A 25,281-nucleotide genomic window follows, 5' to 3' on the forward strand; every position below is an offset into this window, starting at 1 on the left:
CCTCAGAATGTGATGTCATTTAGAAATAGGGTCATTGAGTATAGTGTTAGTTAAACTGAGGTCATATTGGCATAGGGTGGACCTTTAATCAATATGCTGATGTCTTTATAAGGAAGGAGGAAACCCATGTGAATACAGAGGAGGAAATTGGAGTGATGTATTAACAAGCCAAGGAATGCCAAGGATTACCAGCCAGCACAAACTAGGTGGCTCAAACTGACAGAAATTTGTCCCATTTCTGGAAGCTGAAAGTCTGAAGTCATGGTGTTGACAGGGCCGTGCTCCCTCTGAAATCTGGAGGGGAGAGAATCCTTCCTGCTTCTCCTGCTTCTGGTGTTTGCTGCTAATCCTTGACATTCCTTGGCTTGTAGCTACATCACTTTACACAATCATCTCCTCAAAGCCCTTCTGTTTTAACTAGGGATCAAAGGGGAAGTGCCCCCTGCTTCTCGCCTGAGGCAGGACTGACTTGTAGCATCATAACGAATCTTTCAAAAAGTTCTCTGCTTCCACTATCACCACTGTTATTCAACATTGTGTTGGAAGTTCTAGCCAGAGCAATTAGACAAGAAAAAGAAATACAAGGCATCAAAATTGGAAAGGAAGAAGTAAAACTATCACTGTTTGCAGATGATATGATACTATCTGTCGAAAACCCTGAAAAATCCACAGCAAAACTACTAGAGCTAATAAACGAGTACAGCAAAGTGGCAGGTTACAAGATCAACATTCAAAAGTCTGTAGTGTTTCTATACACTAGTAATGAACAATCTGAGGGGGAAATCAAGAAACGAATTCCATTTACAATTGCAACTAAAAGAATAAAATACTTAGGAATAAATTTAACTAAAAAGACAAAAGACCTATACAAAGAAAACTACAAAAAAACTGTTAAAAGAAATCACAGAAGACCTAAATAGATGGAAAGGCATGCCGTGTTCATAGATTGGAAGACTAAATATAGTTAAGATGTCAATTCTACCTAAATTGATTTACAGATTCAATGCAATACCAATCAAAATCCCAACAACTTACTTTTCAGAAATAGAAAAAACAATAAGCAAATTTATCTGGAAGGGCAGGGTGCCCCGAATTGCTAAAAGTATCTTGAGGAAAAAAAACGAAGCTGGAGGTCTCACGATGCCTGACTTTAAGGCATATTATGAAGCCACAGTGGTCAAAACAGCATGGTACTGGCATAAAGATAGATATATTGACCAATGGAATCGAATAGAGTGTTCAGATATAGACCCTCTCATCTATGGACATTTGATCTTTGATAAGGCAGTCAAGCCAACTCACCTGGGACAGAACAGTCTCTTCAATAAATGTGCCTAGAGAACTGGATATCTATATGCAAAAGAATGAAAGAGGACCCATATCTCACACCCTATACAAAAGTTAACTCAAAATGGATCAAAGATCTAAACATCAGGTCTAAGACCATAAAACAGTTAGAGGAAAATGTAGAGAAATATCTTATAAATCTTATAATTGGAGGCGGTTTTATAGACCTTACACCTAAAGCAAGAGCACTGAAGAAAGAAATAAATAAATGGGAACTCCTCAAAATTAAACACTTTTCTGCATCAAAGAACTTCATCAAGAAAGTAAAAAGACAGCCTACACAATGGGAGACAATATTTGGAAACGTCATATCAGATAAAGGTCTAGTATCCAGGATTTATAAAGAGATTGTTCAACTCAACAACAAAAAGACAGCCAATCCAATTACAAAATGGGAAAAAGACTTGAACAGACAACTCTCAGAAGAGGAAATACAAATGGCCAAAAGGCACATGAAGAGATGTTCAACGTCCCTGGCCATTAGAGAAATGCAAATCAAAACCACAATGAGATATCATCTCACACCCACCAGAATGGCCATTATCAACAAAACAGAAAATGACAAGTGCTGGAAGGATGTGGAGAAAGAGGCACACTTATCCACTGTTAGTGGGAATGTCAAATGGTGCAACCACTGTGGAAGGCAGTTTGGCGGTTCCTCAAAAAGCTGAATATAGAATTGCCATATGACCCAGCAATACAATTGCTAGGTATCTACTCAGAGGACATAAGGGCAAAGACACAAAAGGACATTTGCACACCAGTGTTTATAGCAGCATTATTTACAATTGCAAGGAGATGGAAACAGCCAAAATGTCCATCAACAGACGAGTGGCTAAACAAACTGTGGTATATACATACGATGGAATATTATGCAGCTTTAAGACAGAATAAACTTATGAAGTATGTAACAACATGGATGAGCCTTGAGAACATTATGCTGGGTGAGACTAGCCAAAAACTAAAGGAAAAATACTGTATGGTCTCATTGATATGAACTGACATTAGTGAATAATCTTGGAATATTTTGTTTGTAACAGAGACCATCAGGAGATAGATATAGGGTAAGATATTGGGTAATTGGAGCTGAAGGGATACAGACTGTGCAACAGGACTGGATACAAAAACTCAGAAATGGACAGCACAATACTACCTAACTGTAATATAATTATATTAAAACACTGAATGAAGCTGCATGTGAGAATGATAGAGGGAGGAGGGCTGGGGACATAAATGAAATCAGAAAGAAAGATGTTAAAGATTGAGATGGTATAATCTAGGAATGCCTAGAGTGTATAAAATAGTGAAATGTACAAGGTACAATTTTAAAAATGTTTTTGCATGAGGAAGAACAAAGGAATGTCATTATTGCAGGGTACTGAAAATAGATGGTAATTAATATTTTAAAATGTCACCTTCTATGTGAGACTAAAGCAAAAATGTTTATTTGTTACAGAATTTATATTTTGACTAGTGCATTTCCTAATATAACTTATGTAGATAGTTTGAATGCCATAAGTACTTGGAATCTCAGGTAGGACATGAGATTTTGCTGGTTTGTCCAGAGTGATGCCCCGATGAATCCCAGAGTGACTCGATCAGTGAGTGGAAAAGTATCTGCCAAAGCCCCCTTCGGGGAGTGGTGAGAATGGGGAGAAATTCAACTTCCCCAAGTTGAATTCTTGATATACTCACAAGCAGGGTGGACAACCAAAGCTATAGGCAGAGCCCCCAGTCTTGGGGTTTGTTCATATGAAACATAACCCCGCAAAGGATAGGTCAAGTCTACTTAAAATTTAGGCCTAAGAGTCACCCCCAAGAGAACCTCTTTTGTTGCTCAGATGTGGCCCCTCTCTCCAGCCAACACAACGAGCAGTCTCACCACCCACCCCCTCTCTACATGGGACGTGACTCCCAGGGGTGTGGACCTTCCTGGCAACGTGGGACAGAGATCTTGGAATGAATGGAGACTCAGCATCAAGGGATTGAGAAAACCTTCTCGACCAAAAAGGGGAAGAGGGAAATGAGACTAAGTGTCAATGGCTGAGAGATTCCAAACAGAGTCAAGAGGTTATCCTGGAGGTTATTCGTATGCATCAAGTAGATATCATCTTGTTATTCAAAATGTAATGGAGAGGCTGGAGGGAACTGCTGAAAATGTAGAGCTGTGTTCCAGTAGCCACGTTTCTTGAGGATGATTGAATAATGATACAGCTGTCACAATATAACTGTGTGATTGTGAAAACCTTGTGTCTGATGCTCCTTTTATCTACCTTGTCAACAAAGGAGTAGAACATATGGAATAAAAATAAATAATAGGGGGAACAAATGCTAAAATAAATTTAGTTTAAATGCTAGTGATCAGTGAAAGCAAGGGGTAAGGGGTATGGTAGGCATAATCTTTTTATTTTCTTTCCTGTGTTCGTTTTATTTCTTTTTCTATTGTCTTTTTATTTCTTTTTCTGAATTAATGCAAATGTTCTAAGAAATGATGAATATGCAACTAAGTGATGATATTGTGAATTACTGATTATGTATGTTGCTTTACTTTGTTTCTTTATTTTTTTAATTAATAAATAAATTAAAAAAAAAATGTTCTCCGCTAATTGGCAGGGATATTTTCTCACCCTCTCCACCATTTTTGAGGCTAAAGATAGGTGGCCAGACAAGAATAACAATTATCAAACGCTTACATAGCATTCCTATATGCCAGACAAGTGTTCTAAGCATGAGCCCATTAAACCTAACAACAGTCCTATAATGTAGGGACCGTTATGATCCACGTTTTACAGGTGGGGAAACTGAGGCACAGAGACATTTGTTTATCTTGCTAAAGGTCACACAGTTAGTGACAGAGTCAGGATTTTATTCTAGGCTATCTGGTCTTAGAGTTCTTGCTCTTAACTTTTTGTTTTTAAACTAAGCGTCCATTTACACAAATATGAAACTAGTTTGAGGAAGTCTTGAAAGCAGTTGCTTGAAAAAGTTGGAGATGTGTGAAATAAGGCCTTGTACAGCGATTGACACAGTGTAGAAGACTTTTATATGCATTATTGCATCTGATTCCCTACAGAACCCCACCTGAGACAGGCAGAGCAGATGATTATTCCATTTTACAGAAAGGATAACTGAGACTAGAGTGATACACCAACTGCACAGCAGGGTTAGAAGTCGGACTGGGGCCTACCACCCATACTACGGGATTTCTAGCATTACCTCCAAGGGATAATATTCTGTGACTCGGATTTCTTCTCACAGGGAACTGAGAGCTATTACCAGATACCCGAAAGTCTGTTGTGCAAGAAATAGAGTGAAATTATTGACCTACTAGGACCAAGGGGAGAAAGGAATCAGGAGGGTGGCTGTCACTCAGTATTTCACAGGTATTACTGATACCTCAGGTTCTCCACCAAGAGACAGCCTGCCTGTGAAGTACTGAGGGTCCCTGTCACCTCAGATAGTCACGGAGCTGCGAGGAGCCCTGCAGGGGTGGAGGGCCGGCTGCGGGGCTACGTCTCCAACACTAGTGCATGTACCTTGTCTGGGCTCTTGGTAAACTGCAGTGGGCCTGGGGTGGCACTTAAGCTTCTGCATTTCTAACGTGCTCCCTGGCGATGCTGCTCCAGGGACCACACCTCCACTACAAGGAAGTGACCCGTCAACGTGATACATAAACACGGCCAACGCACACGCCAAACAGCCTCTCTGTCCTGCTCACAGGATTCTCCTTGAACTCCTGTCATATTTCCCTTGGCACAGAATTCCCCACTCTGCTTCCTTGGCTTCTTTTTTCTTTTCTTTTTCTCTCCTGCCTTTCACCCATTTCTGGCATCACTGGCCTCCAAAAAATGTCCCTTCCTCATAACTACTTCTCCTGATTCGTCAGACTCTGTGTCCTGTCTGCTGAGTCACTCCGTCCTGGAGGCCCCCGTCTTTCTCAGGACCTCTGTCAAAATGCACACAGTGCATGTTTTATCAAGTTGGTGTATCCTTAGAAGTTTTTGGAAGGCAGGGTTGTGTCCTTGACTGTCAAATGAGGGCAACCCAAGTCTCTCGACACAGGAAAGATCCTTTCATTCAGTAACTGATTCTCAAATATAGTCAATAAAGAATATTAAAAATATTTTGCCATCCCTTAATACCTGAAAGAGGTAACTTTGTGACAGATAAAATATGGGCTCTTTACATGGCGAGTAGTCAAGTCTGGAGACTCCATACCCAAGTGACATAACCACAGACGAGAAGGTAACGGAAGCATCAGAAGAATGAACAGAAGCCAGAGGATTGGTGAAGGTGACCTAAGCCTAGTGCCAAATGTGTGAATGCCATTTTCCAGAGTACGTATCACAATCAATGTGGCTAAAGATCATTAAATTCCATTCATCTATGACCTGACACTGTGGCAGGCAGCAGTTTTTGGCCTTCACGTTTGCTAAACCTTTAGCTAAGAACCAAACGACTTGATTTGTGTTCTTTTTCTGTTCTTTTCCATCTTCTACCCAGAAGGCGCAGGTGAGTGGACACACTGCTGTATCCAGAGGGAGGAGAAGTCCAAAGAGAAAGCTAATTAACCATGATAATGCTCAGTCTGAAGGGCTCATTATCCCTGTAGTAGTTAATTTAGGAAGCAACTGTGCCCAAAGCAATGCTGTGAAATGCAGTTAGATCCTTTGAATAAATAAGCTACCCATTGGAAGATGCTGGGAAAACCAGTATGTAACGCTGTTTATAACATATAAGGTGGGGTTTTCTTTAGATTATATGGTTATGATAAGAGGAAATTGGTATTATAGAACTGTTAACTTTTGCTGCCTAACTATATTTGTGGTCATATAATTTTAGTTTTAGCCTGTGATATTTTATTCTCTGAGAGTCATAACAACACTGTTTACGAAAGAATTAATACAGCTGAAAATAGAAGGGGGGAACCCACCAACCAGCCGTCCTTACTCTTTCAGGCCATGGAATCTCCCCAAAAGGAAGTAAATAGTCCAGTTCATCTGTAGTTAGGGCCTGTCTCCCTTAAAGAAAAGAAAATTGGCTGTTGTGGTTACTTGAACAGTCTTATTAACTGAGATTTACTACCCATATTATTTGTGAGGTATGAACAAAATGCAATAAAGGATAATCACCATTAACACTGAATTGAGCAAAATGTGATTTTTGTGATTCAGAAGTTAGCACAAATCTCTGTAGTGTCTCATGGCCATTGTAAACCTCACTAATTATATAATTCTGAACAGGGTCAGGCTGAATCTGCTGTCATCATTGCAAGTGGCTCTTTTCCATGACTTCCTTACACGTCTGTTTATTTTTATTTACCTCTCTTAACTCATCAGAGGTAAGGGTTGAATGTGCCCCAAACAATCCAGTTATTTCACCTTTAAGAAGACCATTTGGATTCCTGATAAAATGGGAATTCCCAGGACGTTTTTCCCTTGCCCAGTGTAACTAAAAGCTGCACATAGTTTACCAACTAAAAAAGATAATGCTTTACCAAACTTGAGCACTCAATAGTCTACCATTTGTCATTCTACTTGTCTTTGATGATGTAGTAGAATTTTCATTGACCAGTTTTGCATTATAATGGACCACCCTAAAATGGTTGTAGCTCATCTTGCGACTGTATAACAACTAATGGGACCCAAGGAAACTTAATTCGTGTCCTATGATTTTAGGACTCAATTTGTGTCATTTCTGTGTAAAATAAAAGAGGAGTAATAGACTATAAATCCACAACTCTCTCTGTGGTAGGCACTTAAAGTGGATTGTATTCTCACAAACAGGGTTTTCAATTAGGAAGATCTGTGGTAGTAGCAGTGTATTATCAGACAAGGGTGAGCAGTATTAACTGTAAATCTCAGCCCAACCAAGGCTCTCCCAAAGATAAGACCGTGTGACCCAAGCAAGAATCTGTACAACACTTTCATCTGTCTAAGCAGTGCCTTACTCCATGCTTTGGCAGAATGTTGTGGCTTGATAGAGGACATTGCCGTACGTTTAACTTCTTTCGAAATGTCTAGTTCAAAATTTCCTTGTGTTTCTGAAGTGTTCAGCTTATGGTAGATACTTTTTCTCTATAACTATGATTTCTACACTTTAAGTCCAGAAAATCTTTCTTATATTGAACTAGTTTTGTTTGTTTGTTTGTTTATAGTAATGGGGAACAGCTGGACATAATCTGCAGTTGAATTGTTGAAGAGAAGACCTGTTCATTCTTTCCTTCACCTGTATTTATTGCATGTATGCAGCACTGGGGCCAGGAAAATTGCAGTGGGGAGGGAAGACTTGTGTCCATTTCCATGGAGCTTACAGTCACCATTTCTAGAAGTTTGAGGCTGAAAGATAGCACCCTTGCTCTCCCCACCTCCACTGCTGCTAAAAGAGGCTTTGTCCTCCTTGGTCTCTAGCCAGTTTGCAAACATTGTTTCAACAAGCTCAGGCAGCCTGGATAGCTGATGGTCAGGTTTTTCCTTAGCTTGGCTGGTATGGCACCCAGGGAGGCCTTTCCTAATTAGGTGGCTTGCAAATGTATTAGACCTGAGACACTGACCTTGAATTTGTTGTTCCTTTTTGTTCTAAGTAACCAATTGTCTGATTAAAAAAATTGACATGCGTTAAATGTGTAATATCAGATAGGCTGTGATATCAAAATGGAACTTATGTGTTTATAGGAATGGTGATGATGATTTTTATAATGGGGCCAGTCCTTAAGGTAAGGGTGTGGGAGTATGTGGTGATACTGTAGTCCCTACAGTTAGAGATCAGGATTTTGAGTGGGATTATCACTAAGAAAATGTTGGAAAGGAATGCCTGTGGCCGGGACTGCAGGATTGGGTGGCTGGGGTTGTTTCTTAGCTTTTATTCCATTGGAATCAAAGGAAGACTTGGAAAATTAGGATAATCTGCCTGGATGATAACCATTTCTACTTATTAAGGGTCAACTTTGTGCCAGATATCATGCTCAGTGTTAAAAGTAATTTTGTTTTGAATCCTTAAAGCAACAAGTCTGTGAGGTTGATGTCATTGCCATTTTCCGGATAGGTAAAGTGGGGATGGCTCAGAAAAGCTCAGAGAGGTTAACAGATTGACTAAGGCACAAGTTCAAGGAAAATTACCCCAACAACCAGTAAGTTGTAGAACCAGGATTTGAATCAGCTGTGTTTCTTGCACAGTACTCAACATTAAAAAGAAAACCATTTTAAAAAGGCAGTTATTTGAAATGCATAGGTAATATATGCTCATTGTAATGATCCAAACAATTTCTATGTACCCAGAATAAAAGATTAATGTCTTTCCCTGCCTCAACGATCACACCTTATAATTTAACTACAAATGAAATTTGGTGCTCCCTTGTTGCTTGTACCAACATGTACAAATATAGATGTGTATTATTTAAGGGATTGTGTCCTCCCTCCAACTTACCAAGCCAGGCTTCCAGTTCAGTGGCTCACCACATCTGCTTGAGGACCCTTGTTCTACGCCAATCCTTTCTTTTGAAAGGATCCTATGAAAGCAGGTTGAAAGTAAACAGAAAAGCTCCTTTCGCAGCCTGTTCTGATTTTTAACCTTTGCTCTTAGGAAATTTTTCCGTTTAATTAATCAAATAATTCTTCTGCAGTTTGCATGCCTCTCTCTCCTGGTCTGCACATGAGAGCAATGGAGAGCACCTGGTCACCACACCAGGTGCAATTACAGCTGGGAAAATCTGAAAAAAAAATCAGTGTGGTGTATAATAAAGACTCAAGCACATAAAATTAAAGCAATCTGGAAAACAATTGAAATTTATTTTGGGTTCCTTTATGAATTGGTAAGATATCTAGAAACAAATACAGACAATGTAAAGTAGAGTAGTTTTGTGTGTGTGTGTGTGTGTGACCTATGCTTTTTAATTTTGGAACTTTATACCATCTTCTACAGATGCATAAGGAGAATCAACTTAACCTTAAAATAACCTTAAAAAGTTCTAAAACCTACATGGTTGGGCCCCACTATCAGAGTTTCTAATTTACTAGGTCTGGGTGGTACCCCAAGAATCTGCGTTTAGTGTTGATGGTAGTTGATGTGATGCTGATGGTCAGGGCCACTGCTAAGAACCCCTGGAACAGGGAGAGTGATGTAGAGTTGGCAGGTGACAGGAGCAAGACATATCATTGGAATGAGGCAGGAAAAAGCACGACTAAGTGAGAAGTTGAAGATGCCATTTACCAGGTGCAGTTGGCAAGAATGTTTGGGGCTGCTGTATATTGCATGGTAGCAGTGGAACCCCAGGATCCACAAAATAATTTCAGTGGAACTAAACACAAGCGGGGGCTAATCGTGATGGTTAAATGAAACTGTGCAGGATGTGTGCAGTGATGTGTACATGTTACTGTAACTATCTAGACAGCAAAGTGATTTTCAGTGTTGATTTTTATTTCAAAAATCAAAATCAGCCTTTATCGTGTGTTTTAGTTTCCTGCCTGCTGAAACAAATACCATGCCATGGATTGATTTAAAACAACGGGAATTTATTATCTCGCAATTTTGAGCCATCCAAAAGCAAGGCATCAGTGGAGGTGACACCACGGCCTTTGAGGACAAAGTATTCTGGGGCTGGCTGCTGGTGATCTGTGGTCCTTGGCTTTTGTGTCACAATGCAATCAACGCATGTGGCAGTGTCTCCCCCTTTCTTTTCTAGGCTCCGTCTAGAAACTTCTAGCTTCTTCTTGTGGCTTTCTTTCTCAGCATTTGAATTTCATTCTGCTTATAAAGGACTGCAGTCACTTAGAATAAAGCCCAGCCTGATTCACTTGGGCCACACCCTAACTGAAGTACCATCTTCAAGGGGTCCTATTCACAATGGGTCCACACCCACCAGAATGTGGGCCAAGACCTGTCCAAACTTGGGTGCACATTCACTCTACCACAACTTGTACAATTTTCTTCTTTCCTAGTCTCTCTAGGGCTTTTTCTTGATTCTTTGCTTCCAAAGTCTTCTCACTTTCTTTCTTCGTTTTTTTCCCCCCATTTCAGGCAATGTTCAGTCTTTGTATGGTGGAAAGTGGAGCCGATGAGGTGAATTTACATGGTGTGACCAGCCTTGGCTTAAAGCAGGCTCTGGAGTTTGCATACACGGGACAGGTATGGTACCAAATGTGAACTGAGAAGCTTAGCCCTTTAACAGCCCTCAACTGGAGATTATCCTTGAGGTAGGAGACTTAGTTATTTTTCTCGTTATACATTTGGTTAAGAAGAATTCATGTCTTCCTAACTTTAAAACCAAAGTGATGGAAAGGTAAGTAAAGCAACTTAATTTTTAACATGATCCAGTGAACACAGTATTTTAATCTTAGCTTAGTGGCTTATTGCTGTAATTTAAAATATCCTAAAGGACTGACGTGAGGGAATGCGTTTGTGAGGTAACTTGAATTCTCTTGTTATCAACAAAACTCAGTGATTCTATCGTGGCTTTAGTGGTGCAATAACAAGACAAAAAAATTTTAAGTCCCCCAAATCCTTGCCCCATATCTTGGTATCCTGTTGTCCACGCACACTTCTGCATCCGAGTCGGAGCCGTTGAGATTAGAATTTGGTCGTTTGGAATCCTAATTTGCTCATCACTTCAATTGTTGTAGATCTCACTGAGATTGTCAGAGAGGACCATGTATATTTGAGAATGAAATCAGAATGGATGCTTATCCTCTTTAATACAATTTTGTTGTTTAATTCCATTTCATCCAACTTGGGTTCCGTGCTTAAAATGAGGCTTCTGTGTCTTCTGTGCTAAAATGAGTCAGAAGTCGGGACCTCTGCTTTTGTCAGTTTTCCCATCATGTGGCAGAGAGAGACACAAGTGTAACTGCGTGTCCTCACTGTGATAGGAGTTACAGAAGCAGAAGGCATGGCACAGAGGAGACAGAAAGGAGACCGTGGTCAGCTGAGATAGCAGTGCCAGACATCCAAGAGAAGACATTTGAGTCTTAAAGGTTATGTAGAAGTTCATCTTTCTACTAGATTTCTCTAGTGGTTTATGAAAGTCTGTGATATTGCATACTCTCTTTTCTGGCTTTAGTAGTCCAAGATGTGTGACATCGAAGAACTGAAGCAACTCTGGCACCTGAGGTGGTAAAAGTAGTAGAAAGGGCAAAAACATCCAACAAGTAGTAGGTTCAAAGGGGAAAAGAAAGGTGATGGAGAAAATCCAGCATTACTGCAGACAAATTCTTTCCTTATGCAGTTAAGCCAGACAAATATTGGTCCCCCCAAAACATTGCCAGAACATATTCTGAGTGACTTGGTATGACAGATGTAAAGAAAGATACCAGCTCCAAAGTGTGTCTCATATATATTTCTCTCTTTATACCTGGATTGCAGTTGCACCTGCATTTGCCCATCTCTAAAATGAGATTTCACTGGTGTACAATAGAAATGCAATAGTAATTATTGGTTCTTAGAAAGAGCTACCCAAATAATTCTGTGTTCAGCTGTATTAATAACTAAACAGTGTAAGCTTAGAGCTATAAACTATAAGGTAAGTTTAAAACATTACTATACAAAAGAGCACAAAAATCACAAATATAAGGACAAATGGTTGCCCTATTTTGGGGCATGATTGTTTTGTGGGGATTCATCCTTGGTTTCTTCAGAACGGCTATGCTTAAATATACATCTATATGTGTAATATGCCCGTGGCAGAAGAGATCCATGAAATGGGAATTGAAGGTAGCAGAAGAGGAGCTTACTTTTTGAGGGTAAAAAAACTACATGGGCAGAGGGAGGACGTTCACAGAAGGGTGACCGTGTCGCCTAGCTAAGGGGTTGTACGCTTCACTTGTTCAACCCCTGAACAAGTGAGAAAAAGAAGGCCAAATGAGCAACAGAAAATAGGTAGCTAATATGAGTGCCTTAAAAAAGGAAGGAAGCAGACAGGCATAAAGATAGACAAAGAAAGAAATGGTGCTGCATTTATTCTGCTCAGAGACCCCTACTTGAGATGTACATCTGCAGATGGGCAGCCACTTGCCGCACTGAGCACCAGCTGGTCTCCTGGGAGGGCAGGGAGGTGGCTGACATTTCATGGTGCCCCTTCTAGACCCAGAGTTCCATGCTAGGCTCCTTACAAGTGTTATTTAACCTGATCTTCTGAATAGCTCTGAGGAACGTGGTGGTCCCATTATAAAAATGAGCAAGCCCAAAGGTTCAGTGAATTGAACTAAGGTCATTCTCCCAGGATGTTTTGACCCAATTAGACAGACCGCGTTCCTCTAGTTATCAAATCTACATTCCTTCTGAATGGCTGATGTATTAAGAGATTAAATCATATTTGCTGTACTTTGATGAAGAGAGGCAGGAAAATGTTTGGACATTTTAGACAGTGAATTAGTTTTGTGCTTCTCTCAGCCTGGAAGCTACCTGTTCTAGTTTGCTAGCTGCCATAATGCAATATACAAGAAACGGAATGGCTTTTAAAAGGGGGAATTTAATGAATTGCTTGTTTACAGTTCTAAGGCTGAGAAAATGTCCCAATTAAAACAAGTCTATAGAAATGTCCAATCTAAGGCATCCAGGAAAAGATACCTTGGTTCAAGAAGGCTGATCAAGTTCAAAGTTTCTCTCTCAAGTGGAAGGGCACATGGCAAACACAGTCAGAGTTTCTCTCTCATCTGGAAAGGCACATGGTGAACACAGTCAGGGTTCCTCTCTCATCTGGAAGGGTACATGGCGAACATGGCATCATCTGCTAGCTTTCTCTCCTGGCTTCTGGTTTCATGAAGCTCCCCGGGAGGCATTTTCCACCTTCATCTCCAAAGGTCGCTGGCTCGTGGACTCTCTGCTTCGTGGTGCTGCAGCATTCTTTGCTCTCTCCAAATCTCCCTCACTCTCCAAAATATTTCCTCTTTTATAGGACTCCAGAAACTTCTCAAGACCCACCCAAATGGGTGGAGACATGTCGTCACCTAATCCAGTTTAACAACCACTCTTGATTAAATCACATCTCCAGGGAGATGATCTGATTACAGTTTCAAACATACGATATTGAATGGGGATTATTCTACCTTTATGAAATGTGATTTAGATTAAAACATGGATTTTCTAGGGGCCATACATCCTTTCAAACCAGCACATTACTGCCTTTCTAAACTTCTGTCCCAAGAATGCCAACTTGCTGTATTTGTATTCTACACATAGTTACTTTTTTGCTCAGTGCAGAAGTTGATATAGCATCCAAGGTAGTTTGGTTTCTGAAGTACAAAATGACTTTATGATAAATCTGTTTCCCTTTTGAGACATGAGCTCAGATGATGGCATAAAAATGAAATTCTCATATACTTGGGAAATCCAAAAAGCTCTCTTCTTTTTGCTATGAATTGAAATCAACATGAAGTAAAGAATTTGGAAGCTAGAAATGGGAAGACAAGCAAAATTCTTCAATTTATTGTTACTTACTACTGAGGACGTTCACTGATATATATCCTTTAGCCATGATATAAATATATATATATGTGTTTGTAAAAACGCAGGGTTAATGGTAAATGTACCTTGCTATAGCTATTTCACCGACAGCTGATTATACGTTTAGTCAGTTGTAGTAATCATAGTATGAAATGTAAGTATTTTAAGTGTCTGAAAATCGTTGCTGTCTTAGGAGAGAAATTGGAAGTGCAGAGTGGGAGTGATGAATGAATTCTGCTTAGGGTAACAAGATGTGTGAGTGTTCTTCCTACGCCCTCCTCTAAAGCTTAGCCTTCTTCAAATTGGTTCTCAGATTTAATCCAGGAAATTTTAAAGAAAAAAAGCAAATTTTTCCTCTAAAACTAGTACATCTTCCCTAAAATACATGTGCTTTTCTTTACCAAGAAGCAAATACAGGGCTGCTCAAGCATCCACTTCACCTTGATATTGATGAGGCACCTTCCTCTGGGCACACCTTGAAAGGGGCCTGGTTTGAGCAGAGCTTGAGAAAATCTTCACTGTCCTTGGGCAGAGTCCTTGAACAGCCACACACCAGCTGTGATTATAGCAGAGCTTGTGGGAGGGAAGAAAAGAGCTTGTTGCAAGGTAGGCCCTGCTTTGGGCTGGAGCCAGGAGCTAGGGTAGGACACAAACGGGGTGGCATGAGCTGCCACTGGGCAGATCTGCCTTAGAGAGAAAAGGACAAAGTAGGCCTAAGAAAACACACCCTCCCACTCTCCGTGGTAGGGCTGAGGACCCATACTGTTCCCTGGCCTCCCCTCTGTCTCTTCGCTTTCCAACCCTAACTAGAAATTCATTGGGGTTTCAGACTAGTCTTAAATAGAAGAGATGATGTGCAAGAAAGAAAAAAGGATTCTGGCGGAGATGTTACCTGGAAGTAAGAATCCCTGTCCAAATTAGACAAGCGGTCAGCCACCCAGGAGCATGCAGGTATTGCTGAGAAAATGCAGCCGGACAGTGAAGAGCTGGTGATGTTGAGACTCTTTTATGAAGAGAAGAGCCTACTCTGAAGGTAGAAGGACTTTTCATCTCCAAAGACCTTGAAATAAGCCCCTAGGTGCGGTTTTGCCCAACCGCTAAGCTATCGGGGACCCTCTACTCCTCAGCTTCTCACTGCTTGCTAGACGACACTGCCGCACGCAGAAAAGGGGCTCGAGCCGGGGGTCTGGGTCCAAGGGGCGCGCGCAGGAGACCTCGCTGTGGGTCTAAAGGACTGGAGGCGGAGCCAATTAAGGCATGAAGCGAGGTAGCTTTATTGTTGGTAGACGCTTATGCCAGGGCCGTCAGAAGCTAAAGACCACGAGGCTTGACGAGCCCTGGATTATATACAGTTTGAGGAGAGGCGGAGTTAGGGCGTGGCTTCCAGGGGAGGGTAGCCAATCACACAGGGAGGATGGATGAGTGACTGTGACCATAGAGATGCTGTTCCTGAGTGTACCCGTAGCAGAGGATGTTGGGTAGGTGGAGGACTAAGGAGAAGGCCAATAGGGTTAGAGAGACAAGGCTGCATCATCACTAGTCGCTGGTGAGGCTTGTAATTCAGAGGCTTAGAAGAACCAGACGTGCCAAAATGGCGAGGGAGGGAGAGAAAGAGACTAAGCCACCAGGCCAAGAATAAAATTATGCCACACCTAGGAATTCAAGTAATTCAGGAACAAAATGGAAACAGTTAGGATTAAGAACTGTAGTAAAGTTACATTGTTAGCACTCTGGCTAGGATGCTGGCAAGGAAGGTAGACTGTGCTGAGCGCTGAGTTGAGTACTTTCTACATAGTGGAGCACGGGTTTAAACTTACAAAGCTTCCCTCTACTTTTCAAAGAACTGTCCTTCTCCTTTTTAGCCCTTGGAAACCTGATGGAGAGATTCTACAAACCGAAAATAGATAGAAAATGCGTACCAAATGATGGTGACATTTGTAGCCCCTTTCAAATTTTTTCACTCCAGATATAGCCACCATGACAATTAAGTGCATGTGTCAACTTGGCTAGGTTATGTGTCCAGCGTTTGGTCAAGCAAACACTGGCCTGACTGTTACTGTGGAGCTGTTTTTGAATTTACGTCATCAGTAAGTTGATTGATTGGACCTATGGCTGATTACAGTTACAATCAGCTAAGTAGATTGGGATGATACTTCTCTCATTGTTGAAGGTAATCAGTTGAAGGCCTTAAAAGAAGAACTGATGATTTCAGCAATCAGAAGGCAGAATTTCCCCCTCTATTTAGCCAGCCAGCTTCTCCCACGGAATTCATCAGAAAGCTTCATCAGCATTCCCAGCTTGTGGTCTGTCCTGCGGAATTCAAACTTACCTGTCTCCACAGTCGCATTCGCCAACTCCTATAATAAATTTAATAACATTTACATTATGTGTGCATATACATACGTACATGTGCATATACATATATATACATGCACACACATATATATCCTATCTGGAGAACTCCGACCAAGTCAGCCACTTTTGCTGGCCATGAACCATCAGAACCACCATCTGGGCATCTATGTTGCATCTGGGCATCTGAAGAGGAAGGACCTTGTGTCTTTATGCTCCTTCACTCCTGATGATCTAAAAACTGCATCCCTTGGCACCACAACATTAGTAAAAGAGCTCTTCTCTTTGGAGATGTCCATCTTAATTGACTTTCTCCAACCCAGAGAATGCCTTAATGTGATTTTCATAAGGAAATATTGTGTAACTATTAAAATTTTGAAGCCTATTGGAAATTTAGGAAAATACTATAATTTACATAGAATACACACACACAAACACACACACACAACAGCTATAGTTGCAATCATGTAAAAATATTTATACAGCCGAGGAATTGAAAACTAAAGATAACTCCCCTTAAATTTGCAGGCTTTTGCATAGAAAAGTTTTCTTTGATTCTCATTTGGTTCTCTAATAAATTTACATTTTTTTCCTATATAGCCCTGTCAAGGCATACACTGTAGCCTTACATTTTAATGAACATTGAAACTGTATTTGTTCTGCACAGCAGCGTACCTTTCTCTGGAGACCTGAGCCTCAGGCCTGGCTTCAGAGTGACAGGAGTCATAATTGGAGCTGCTTTCCCATGACCATCCCTTCAGGGATGGATGTGTCACGTTATATGGAAAAAGTCCCCATCAGACTGGCTTATAAACATAACCTGGGTGAGCTAAATGTTCGTACATGGAACAAATCTGGGAGAAATTTTTCTTAAATGCTTCTCTTGGGAACAGTGTTAAGATTTATTCAGTGGTCTAAATTTTTAGCTTGCAGAATCCTTTCTTCGCCTGGCAGCAGCTACAAAAGCCTAGCAAATAGAAACCCCCCAGGGCAGCTCCACTGTGCCCCAGGCTGTGGAGAGCGTAGTCTGAAATATACATTCTCAGGAAGAATATTTTGAATTGTGCAGAAAAATGGCCATTTTCTTTGACTTTTGCTTGTCAGAGCTGTGTCAGAGCCCATAACTGGACCGTTGGCATAGAAAGTCTGGGAAGACTATAACAAAGAAAAGAACTTTTAAGTTTTTATCATTGGCTTTTGCTTTTATGGATTTTTTTTGGGGGGGGGGTTTGTACCAAATAAACATTTCTTGCTTTAGTCTCACACAGAAGTTGCAGTTTTAAAATATGAATGACCATCTATTTTCAGCACCCTGCAATATTGACATTCCTTTGTGCTTCCCCATGCAAAAACCTTTTTTTAATTTATACATTTAGTCACTATCATTATACATCCTAGGCATTCCTAGATTATACCATCTCAGTCTTTGTCATCTCTCTTTCCTTCTGGTTTCACATGTGCCCCCAGCCCTCCTCCCTTTATCATTCTCACATTTATCTTCATTCAGTGTACTGACATTAATGTGCTATCCATTTCTGAGTTTTTACAATCAGTCCTTTTGCACACTCTGTATCTCTTCAGCTCCGATTATCCGATCTCTACTCTGTTTCTATCTCCTGATGACCTCTGTTCTTAAATGAAATTCTCCAAGTTCACTCATTAATGTTAGTTCATATCAGTGAGACCATGCAGTATTTGTCCTTTTGTTTCTGGCATATGCCAAATGGGATTTCTGTGGCTTTCTGAAGTGTCAAGTGAAATGATAAATCCTTGACTTGGTTTGGTGGTCAAAAATGGTGAGGAGGACAGGTTGGGAACTTGGTCATTTAGAGCAGAAAAAGTGAGAAAGGAGATTTTAGAAGGCCAATGCTTGACTGGCTCCCACAACCTTGCTTTTCTCAGCTGAGGACTCAGGAATAACTTGACTGGGCCCAAGGCCCCTGTGTGCCTGGCGGAGAATATCCAATTCAGATGAACTGCTGTCATGCAGGAGAGCCTCCTTCCCACAGAGCAGGGTCACTCCTAACTGATGGTCTCTCCTTGCTGCCAGCCTGTTCTCCTTATTAAACCTGTTCATGCTGGCTGGTTAGAATGTTCTCAGGCTGTAGTCTGTACTCCAAGAACTACAAAACCATTTCTTCAGACAGCTCAGCATCAAGATGTCACTGTTGAGGAAGCGTCATTGTGGCCATACTTCCGAGCTTGGCTTGGTAATAGGACTGATGTTTTGATTTTGTCAATGCACCCTGTTTCCTCCCCTAACAATTTGCAGGTCTTATGTGTTCTAGAGGTCTTATAGTCCCCCTGCAGAAACAGGATGAACCCCACCCCCCACCACCCCTCATAAAAAGTTTGATTTAGATGTTGGACTGATGGTGACACATCTACATACACCAAAGTTATCCAAAGGCTTATTCCTTTTATAATTAGGCTTTCTGGTGGGAACAGGGCAGCTCTCAGGTAGGTCCAAAAAGGGCTTGCAAGAGTAAGGAAGGGCGGCTGGCTTTGGTCCTTGTGGTCAGGGATTGTCACCAGGATGAGGGTTCTCCCAGTTTGGGCAGGAGTTTGCATGGTTTGAGCTTCCTATGGCACCAAGGAAGGGAACAGTTGGCTTTCCTATAGGTTTTCCCAGATGTGAGGCAAGAGAGGAAGAGGGAATGGTGGGGTTTGAAAGCTGTCAGCAGTCAGACATCAAAGATGAACTCAGGCTCTGAGTCCTTTGTAGAGTCTTTTACTTGAGGAATGATCACCTTTTTGACGCATGTATTTCTCTTTGGTCCATTATTAAACTCAGTAACCTAATGAAAACAAAGTGTGTTTTCAGCAATATTCCTACAGCATTTATAAATCTTTCTGGGCACTGATTCTGTGCTGAGGGTCCCCTAGTGTGTCACTGTGTTTGCACCCCTAGTACAGAGCGTGACGCTGCTGACATTTTGAGGGTTTCTGAGATATTAGATGACAAGGAGAAGAGTGGCCTCTCCGTGTTTTAACCTGATCTTCATTATATAAACTTTATTCAGATGACCTGGATTCATGGCCCTTCTTTCCCTCCACTCTCCTCCCTACTCTCTCTCCCTCCCATCCCCACCCCACTGCCAGGATGGCGAACAGAGAGGGAAGTATTGCTTGTATGTTCTCGATGATGATTTTATTGTCATAAATGGGGCAGTAAACAGTGGGCCCTGCCCTAACAGACTTCCTTCTAAGCAGATATGGCTTAAATCTAGCAGCTTAGTTATCTCAGGGTGGTTTCTGTACTTCTGTGCACTTGTGTTTTTTGGATATTTCAGCAGGACATTGCATTGTTAAACATTTTATAGATTCTGGTGTACTTCGGAGATTTTTCCTTTGCCAGGTAGGTGAGGAATAACTCCAGCCTTGAAATATTTCTGAGTAGAAATCATTACAGTTATGTTCCATCTTGATCACTGGCATTTCTGAATATGACTGCATTCAGGACCATTGCCTAAGGAATTTTTCACCCTTTATTGAAATGCTCCCTCAAATCACCTCTGAATGGAGGGGGCGGAGCCATTTCTTCATTGGAGAATCTTGTTTAGCTCCTTAATTTTCATAAGATGTTGGCCTGTTGGATTTTGAAAGTGCGTGAACTTTTTCCTCTATTCAGCAAAAGAGAACACTTCCCTTCCAGCCTCATTCTGTTTGCTGAACAGCTCTTCCTAGAAGTTTGTTGGGGAGAAATTATACACATAAAGCATTCCCCAGAAGAGATGTAATTCATCCATCCATCTGGTTTGGTGTTTCTCAATCTCATCAGGTCCATGTAAATTTCCTTTGACTACCATAAAAAGAACTTCTTAGATACTGTCACTCACCTTCAATAGAATGCCCTAACTGTAATATAAAGAACAAACAAAAGGAAAGACATAGGAAAGGTATTGTGTATTTCTGTACGTACTTTCTGGGGCACCACTTTTCCAGAAGACATAATGAAATGGTCACATGTCTACGCCTGTGACTGGGACAGCTATGGACTGAAGCAGGTATGTTGAGCTTGTGATTCAAATAGCACCAGGATGTGCCCTAGGTGACATGATTTTTCCAGATAGTGAACAACTCTTAGTGAAACTCCAGACAAAACAGAGCAGTAGTCTTCTCTTGATTTTTATGGTGGTATTATTGCTAGAAAATTCAGTGCAAGCTGACCATGAACAACAACAGCAGAGTAATTTCTGGGCTTAGTTTTCTGCCTGTGTGCATGTGCATCACGGCATTCAAATTTTGGCAGGATACAGGGCAACTCTGTAATTGGTGGCTGTCCTGTGTGTTTCATGATATCTGACATCTCTGGCCACTGCCCAGTAAAATGCCAATGATGTCCCTCTCCCTGGGAGAGCCAAAAATGCCCCCAGAAATTTCCAAATCACCCCTAGAAGGTGGTTCTGCCTCCATTGAGAATCATGGGTCAGAATATTCTAGATTTTATACCTGGATGAGGCAGAAAATCAGAAAACTTAATATCTAGGTTTTAAAGAATCTCATTGTTAGTTTGCTTTTTATGCAGTGCTCTATAAAATACATTTTGATACTACTGAAAGTGTTACCAGATAGTTCGTTCAACAATTCTCCTTATGTCTGTAGGAAAAATCCTGTTAGATCTGAGTGCCTAGAGAAACTGGAATTCTCTTTCATATTTGTACATTTTTACCTTGTAGTAAGTCTTATTTCCTTTTTCGTTCTGATGCTTGGAAGTTTAGAGCCAATTCATAGACCACTTTTAATAGTTAAGAGGAGATATGTTTAGAGATATAGCTCTTCTATATATATAATACAGATACTGATATGTATCTATATTACATATGTATATCTATATGTCAATATTTGTATACATATAGATACCTGCCTAGCTGTCTGTCTAATCTACACACACATTCTCTCCTGACTTCATTTTACTTTTTGTTTGCTCCTTTACCTTATCTTGAGTTATTTATGTTTCTGACTATTTTTAATGTATTACTGTCTCATTCATTTCTGTGATGAGGCAGAAGATAAATGAATAGAGGGAATAAAAAGATCTAGGACCTCTGTCTGAAAGTTTGTAGAATCCAGAGGACCTTTATGTTCTTTTGTGGGCAGGAATGAAGTGGGGCTACTCCTCTTAGTTTTACCTAATGAAGTGCCTCCAAATTTTCAAGTTGTTCCGCATATAAATCAACAAAAGACTAAGGGGACATGTAAATTCTATAAAAATAACTTTTTCACCTTTAAAAAAGCTATCAAAATGTTTACATAAACAGATATAAGAATGAAGGTCTAGGCAAACAGTATCCACCCCACTTCTCACTTACATATCACATATAATTTTTGTTTCCTTGTAGTCCTTGCCCATGTGTCTGAATAATTTTATTTAGAATTTTTTGATTATAAGATATAAATACATTTATCCATCAGTACATAAAATATAAATGTTACCTTTTTGTATATCTAGTTTTTTTTCCTTCTCTTGGATTTTTTTGGGGGGCAGGGAGGCGGGTGCACGGTCCAGGAATCGAACCCAGGTCTCCCACGTGGAAGGCAAACATTCTACCACCGGATCACCCGTGCACCCTCTTGGATTATTTTTAAGTAAATTCACAGACCTGGAATTACTTGATGGAGAGGAGGTGTTGCTTCCTATTGAAACGGAGCTCGAAGCATATTAAGGAATGATGAGAAAGAAAGAAAGGAAGAAAGAAAGAAAGAAAGACAGACACAAACGGGCTCAGGGGGTCTGAAGCTTGAGTTTACTTCAGACAGACTTCAGACAATTTTATTCTTAACCAGATCCTGGTTATATACCACAGGATGACAATAGGCATGCATGCATTTCCTGAGGGAACAAAGTTCTTATTTTTCAGTGTTCTTCCTTCATACTTAACATAACAATTTGGGGTAAACATTCTCTTCCTCCCAGACTGCTCTACATAACAATCTCCACAGTTTACGGCCGCCAGCCTGAGGCCAGCTGCTCCCAACAAAACCTGCAGGTCTTGTTTTAACCCTTGGCTCCTACAAGGAGGAGCATATTTTTTATGGGACTTGCTTTCTGAAAGAGTTTTTACAATAGTTACTACTGGACCATGAGCTTTTGTCCTTTTTTTACTTAGAATTCTTGAGCCCTCTGCTGGAAGCGTTTAGTACTTGAATAAAGTAGTAGAGTGTACAGGAGTTTTACAATACTAAATGTGAGGATTTAAAAAAGGAAAACAATCTGATAGTAAATATATATGGTCTTTGGTTAACGTCAGGATAAAAAACATAACTGGTGGAACAGAACTTTTGAGAAGACTTTCATTAAAAGTAGATTTTTGTTTTGAATAAAATGAAAATAAGACCATTCAAATGAAAGAATAATTCAAAAATGCATTGAACGTACTAATTCAAGAATATTTTTTCTTTTGCATGCACTTCATAAAAATCATCCATTCATGTTTTATTCTCAAATTTAGGTTCATTAATTCAACAAATACAGTGAATACCTTCTAGTGTGGGTTGCGTGAGCTGTGATTGGAAATGCCGGGTTAACATTTAGCATTTATCGGAAATTATTTGCACGTAGGCCATGTCTGTGACATGATGAAGTATCTGAGGGTGTTCTGTGCCCCCAAATTACCACACTGGATCAGTGATAGGAGACTGAATAATGTGAGCCACAGTATTTCATAGAGCACAGCTTGAAAAATACAAGGTTAATTTACACTTTTTTTAGGCAGAAAATACTGCCATTTGTTCTATGGTAATTGAATCAATATAAATTGTGCATAACTCTTCATTACTGTGCATCCCCACGTGCCTGTCAGGGTGGAAAGATTTTTGTCATAGTTGCAGTTTGAACATAGCCACTGGCCTAAGAGAGAACCAAACTTGAGTCCAGCCGGCAGCACCTTTGAATGATTATTGGTTGAATCCATCTATGAGAATCAACTGGGCTGACTGGTGCTGGAGAAGGTCATTGTTTTCACTTCGCCACCATGCTCACAAAGCTCAGATGGCCCCCATCTTTGCTAGGCAACGGTAATCTGTTTCTCTAGTGAGTTTACTTCTCATTCTTTCTCCCGACTTCGCACACTAGCCCTGGCCCACTTCCACACTCCTAATACACCCACCACAGGGAAAACTCACCTAACATTTCATTGAGAAAATAGAAGCAGCTCTGCATCTTCACACCATCATATACCTCAACTCCTCCCCTACTTCTGTGCACTTATTCTGTGCACTCCCATCTTTTACAGTGGAAAAGGTAACCTTTCACTGACAAAGGTTAAACTCTCCATTTAAGCTCTGGATTTAATTCCTTCTGACCCTTTCAGACACTACTCCTGTAATTCTCCCCTCTTTCTTGTCCATTATTGGTTTCTCCTTTAGTGGATAATTCCTAGCATCATATAAGTATGCTCTATCTTTTGCCTTTAAAAATCTTTCTTCTTCTTATATTCTCATCAGCTACCCTAAATTTGCGGCAGAACTTATGAATAGAGTGGTGTCAAATTACTGCGTTTGCTTTCTCATTTTTCACTCACTTTTCCACTCATCAGGTCTGTTTTTCTTTTCTTTTCTTTTTTGTTCTCATTTTGATTTTAAGTCTTTTTTTCTAACTCCAGCATTTTTTAAACCATATGTGACAAGCCACTAATTATCGTCAAATCCAATGGATATTTCTTGTCCTACTTGACCTCTCAGCTCCATCCAACACTGCAGGCCTGTCTCTTCATTGACATTTTCTTCTCTCAGCTTTCATGATACCAGACTATTAGGTTCTTATTCTGCGCCCCCAACCCCCACCATTCTTTTCCAGATGTCTCTGCTCCTTCCCCCACTAAGGCTTCAGGATCCTCCCTTCTAGTCTACTGGCATCCTGGCCATGTCATCCACACTCCTGTTCCTTGGTGTGATCTATGCTATTAACTCCCAGGACCCCCGTATACTCTAGACCAGGTGCCGGCAAACTTTTTCTATGAGGGACCAGATAGGAAATATTTTAGGAAATATTTTCAGGCTGCATAAAGTCTCAGTTGTAACTACTCAACTCTACTGTTGTACATGAGAACAGCCAGGCGCAAATATATAAATGAATGAGCCTGACTGTTTTCCAAAAAAAGCTTTATTTATGAACACTGAAATTTGAATTTCATATAACTTTCATGTGTCATAACATATTCTTTTGTGTTTTTTTAAGCTATTTTTAAAATGTTATAACCATTCTTAACTCATAGGACATTAAAAAAATTAGGTGGCAGGCAGATTTGGTCTGTAAGCTCTGATTTGCCAACCAGACTCCTATATTTATCTGTCTACTTGATATCTCTGTTCAGACTACAAATAGCCATCACAAATTCAATGTGTACCCCCCAAATGTAACCCTTAACCTTCACTCCAAACTCTTTCTTCCTTTGTTTTACTCTTGTTAATTGATGGTATCACAATCTACCCACTTGCTCAAAACCTAAACTGTGAGTACACGGTAACAGGGGAAACTTGTTTGTCTTGTCGCTGTCCATCTCCACAGTGCCTGGAAAGGTCCCTGGCACACTTTAAGCATTCAGAAAAGATCTGATTGAATGGATGAATTTTTCCACCTTCAGTTTCCCCATCTGTCCTATGGAGGAAACATTTACCTTTTAGGAATGGGAAGTGGAGAAGAGGGTAAGAAGGAGAGATGACAATGTGAAGTACCCAGCACAGTATCTACTACGTAGAAGGCAGTGAGTAGATACTAGAAGGAAGGGTTATTATTTTGTGAAATAGATTTATTTTTTCATGGAATTAACAACAGCAATAACAGCTACTTTTTGAGTTCTTGGCATTTACATAGGTTTTCTCATTTTATCTTAACACCATCCTTTGAGGATAGGTAGTGGTAGTCTCCCATTTTTGTTATGATGCTGAAAACAAATGTGTCAGTGACTTGCCCAAGGTCCTACATCAGACTCTAGAGCCATACTTTTTTTCTTAAACATTTTTTATTGTGAAATAATAGCATATATTTTAAAAATCTATAAATTTCAAAGTACATTTTAGCAAGGAGTTTTAAAACAAATTTCTAAGTACGGTATGGGTTACAGTTCCACCATTTCAGGTGCTTCTTTCTAGTTCTAAGACATTGGAGACTAAAAAGAAACATGGAAATAATGATTCAATAATCAT

At 40.4% G+C, this 25,281-nt stretch overlaps 1 protein-coding gene across 7 annotated transcripts in view; it reads left to right on the forward strand.

The window, feature by feature from the left end:
- Positions 1-25,281, forward strand: part of KLHL32 (kelch like family member 32) — a 277,053-nt gene that overhangs the window by 131,362 nt on the left and 120,410 nt on the right. For 5 of the 7 annotated variants that reach the window (XR_013176298.1, XM_077162441.1, XM_077162445.1 and 2 more), the window contains one exon: positions 10,363-10,470. Coding sequence is in view for 3 of the 7 variants with exons in the window: in XM_077162441.1 (XP_077018556.1) it covers positions 10,363-10,470 (108 nt within the window). In the remaining 4 variants the exon portion in view is untranslated. Of the gene's footprint in view, positions 1-10,362; positions 10,539-25,281 lie in introns of those variants that run through there. The other 2 variants (XM_077162447.1, XM_077162444.1) reach the window with 2 other exon arrangements.

Source organism: Tamandua tetradactyla, chromosome 5 (assembly GCF_023851605.1).
Source record: "Tamandua tetradactyla isolate mTamTet1 chromosome 5, mTamTet1.pri, whole genome shotgun sequence".
NCBI classification, from domain to species: domain Eukaryota; kingdom Metazoa; phylum Chordata; class Mammalia; order Pilosa; family Myrmecophagidae; genus Tamandua; species Tamandua tetradactyla.